At 39.5% G+C, this 3,590-nt stretch overlaps 1 gene segment (V, D, J or C); it reads left to right on the forward strand.

Annotated features, from left to right (window-relative positions):
• Positions 1-244: 244 nt before the first annotated feature.
• Positions 245-1,132, forward strand: LOC682830 (Ig kappa chain V-II region 26-10-like). The segment is given in 2 exon segments: positions 245-327; positions 660-1,132. Coding segments are annotated over 2 exon segments (519 nt in total).
• Positions 1,133-3,590: the final 2,458 nt, after the last annotated feature.

Raw genomic sequence — 3,590 nt, forward strand, 5'->3', positions numbered from 1 at the left:
TTGAAAATAAATATATATTTTTCTACCTAGTCAACAGCCGTGATTTTTTCAGATCTTATCTGTGAGCACTCATGCCTCTACAATATAGAAGAGCTTTTATGTCATTTCTACTATGATAAGAAGCCTGCATAACTCTTCCTTCTATACTTCAGCACTACCAGGGACCTTTGCATATTGCTTTCCATGGAAGGCCCGCCCTTGCTACTCTGAGATAAAAGCTCAGGTGTCTTTTTTCAGTGACTGATCAGTCTTCTGAGGCTGTCTCAAGCTCCTTTCTCAAAATGAAGTTGCCTGTTAGGCTGTTGGTGCTGTTGTTTTGGATTCCAGGTAAGGACAGAGGGCGGTGAGAGAGAGAGGAGCATATGTTGGGATTATGAGCTGTGGGTGCCACTCTTCTCTACATATAATATACAACGTGTGAGAAGATGGGTCTAATCCTGCAGGATCAGGCCTCAGGGGTGTGTGTCTCTAAGAGGGAAGCTCCAGATTGGAGCATGTGCTTTAATGGAGATTATGATATGGATGGATGGGATAGGCTCAGTTATGCCCAGAAGCACCTTGAGGCTTGCATTTCAATTTTCAGTAAGAAGTAAATTTTAGTATATAAAAAATCGGTATGCAAAAATAAACATGCCTGTACTTATTTCTCATTATTTCAGCTTCCAGGAGTGATGTTGTGTTGACACAAACTCTAGTTGCCCAGCCTGTCAGACTTGGAGATCAAGCTTCTATATCTTGCAGGTCTAGTCAGAGCCTGGTACTTACTGATGGACACACTTATTTGGAATGGTACCTACAGAAGCCAGGCCAGTCTCCCCAGCTCCTCATCTATGAAGTTTCCAACCGATTTTCTGGGGTCCCAGACAGGTTCAGTGGCAGTGGGTCAGGGTCAGATTTCACACTAAAGATCAGCAGAGTAGAGCCTGAGGATTTGGGAGTTTATTACTGCTTCGAAGGTACACATGATCCTCCCACAGTGATGCAGACCCTAACAAAAATGTCCTTGCCTGGGGCATCCCAGCTGTCAAATATGTTATTTATGTATGAGAGAGCGGTTCTGAGGAACTCCAGATTATTGGTTCCAGCTGAGGGCAACTGCAGCTTGGCTACAGATCACTGGTCATTCATTTAATACTTCATTGCCACAATAACAACAATTTTGCACCTGCCTCAGGACAAAGCAAACAGGTGATCTCTCAGAAACAAGACAAGAATAAGAAAATAACTGAGTGAAAACTCATTTAGATTCAACAGGCCTTGAGTGCTTTTTTACTTATTATCCAGTAAAGCAGACAGCAAGGCAAGATATATTCCTTTGTTAAACTGTCTTCTATTTATGTAATTGTGTCATTTGCCATGTTTTATGCTTTTGACTCAGATCCATATAAGTTCTATCAAATTTGCTTTTTGTGTAAAGTTTAATCCATCATTCTAACTTTTATAACATGCTTCTACTGATGAAGTGTTTCTTTTATAACATACAAATGGTTTCTTTTTATTCCATTCGGCTAATTTAGCTATATTGACTCCATGTTTAATTTCAATTATATGCACAATTTCAGATGCACAATTTCAGATGAGTAGGAATATATTTATACTGGTATCTTCTGCTTTTTTGTGTCTTTTATTTCCTCTGGACCTACTAATTTGTGTTTATTTTAATATATTAATAAAATTTTATTTTTTGGTTCTGGTATTTGATCTTTTTGTAGATACTTTTGTCATTGAACTTATTTGAGATTCTCTGTTCTTCCAGGTTTTAAATATTGACATAATACATCACTCGATATGTTTCTTTTATGTTTCCATTTTTCTTCTTTCATTTAATGAGTCATTATCTATTTACACTGTTTGTTAATTTCATTTTAATTTTTATTTTAAAAATTAAATAATGATTTGTTAATTACTAATAACCTATTATTCTCTTCCCTTTACATGCCAAAACTTTTTCTTTTCTTCTCCTTATTTATTTGTATTATGATTTTTCCTTATTCACTTTACATACTTTTAACTTCCCCCCTCCCAATCTGTCCATCTCATGATCTTCCTTCCATCCTGGCTCCCCTTTTCAGCTCATTACCACCCATTCCAGTATTCCCCCACCCTGACACTTAAGTCTGTGCAATGCTAGGTGCATCCTCTCCCACTGTATCCTCTCCCAGATAAGGCAATCCAGTGAGAAGAACATAGCCCACATACAGGCAATAGCTTTTGGGTTACCTCCTACCCTGGTTGTTCAGGAACCACATGAAGATCAAGATGTACATCTGCTACATATGTGCTGGGAGGCCTAGATCCATACCACATATGATATTTGATTGGTAACTCAGTCTTTTGAGTGTTCAAAGTGTCCAGGTCAGTTGATTTTGTTGGTCTTCCTGTGAAGTTCCTATCTCCTTCAAATCCTCAGCCTGTCCTCCTGTTCTTTAAGAAAGGTCCACAAGCTCCATCCACTCTTTGTCTCTGGATGTCTGCATCTGCCTGAGTCAGTGGGTGGGTGGAACCTCTCACAGGTCAGTCATACTAGCATAGCATAACAAGTATAACAGAGTATCATTAATAGTGTCAGGAATTGGTGTTTACCCGTGGTATAGATCTCAAGAAGGCCTTGTTATTACTTGCCCACTTCCCTAGAATCTGCTTCATACCCCATCCCTATATTTCTTGTACATAAGATAAATTTGGGCTTGAAAGTTTTGTGAGTGTCGTGCTGTCCCGATTACTTCACTGGTGTTCCTACGTGGCTACAGGAGCTGGCCATTTCAGGTTCCATATTGTCAATTCCCAGCTGAGGAAAACTCCATTAACTCTTGAGTTCCTCCCGTATCTTGGGTCTATGTCTCCTCGCAAAGATTGCCCTACATTCCCAGCCCTGTCTGTTGCAGATTTCCATTCATTCTCATGGCCATCTTGGAATGCCTCCTGTCCCTTCTACATCTGATCCTGAAACACCCCATTCCCTTCGCATCACCTCTCCCACCCAGTTCCTTCCATCCTTTTTCCTCTTTTGACTATTTTATTTCCCCCTTCTTAGTGAGATTCAAGGATCCTTGTTTGTGCCTTCCCTCTTGGTTAGCTTCTTTGGGTCTCTGGACTGTAGCATGGGTATGCTGTATTTTATGGCTAACATTAATTTTTAAGTAAATAATTCATGATGATATTCTTTTTTTAAAAAAAGATTTATTTATTTCATGTATGTGAGTACAGTGTAGCTATCTTCAGACACACCAGAAGAGGGCATCGGATCCCATTGCAGATAGTTGTGAGCCACCACGTGGTTGTTGGCAATAGAACTCAGGACCTCTGGAAGAGCAGTCAGTGCTTTTTAACCGCTGAGCCATCTCTCCAGCCCTCATGATGATATTCTTAAAATCCATCTATTTGCCGGCAATATTCATGATGTCTTTTGCTTTAATAGCTCAATACTATTCCATTGTGCAGAGGTCATACATTTTCTTTATCCATTCTTCATTTGAAGTATTGTAAGCTGTTTCCATTTTGGCTGTTACAAATAAAGCTTCTGTGAACACAGTTGAGCAAGTGTCTTTGTGGGATAGTGGAATATCTTTTGGGTATATTCTCAAGAATGG

The sequence above is a fragment of the Rattus norvegicus genome, chromosome 4 (assembly GCF_036323735.1).
Source record: "Rattus norvegicus strain BN/NHsdMcwi chromosome 4, GRCr8, whole genome shotgun sequence".
In the NCBI taxonomy this organism is placed as follows: Eukaryota; Metazoa; Chordata; class Mammalia; order Rodentia; family Muridae; genus Rattus; species Rattus norvegicus.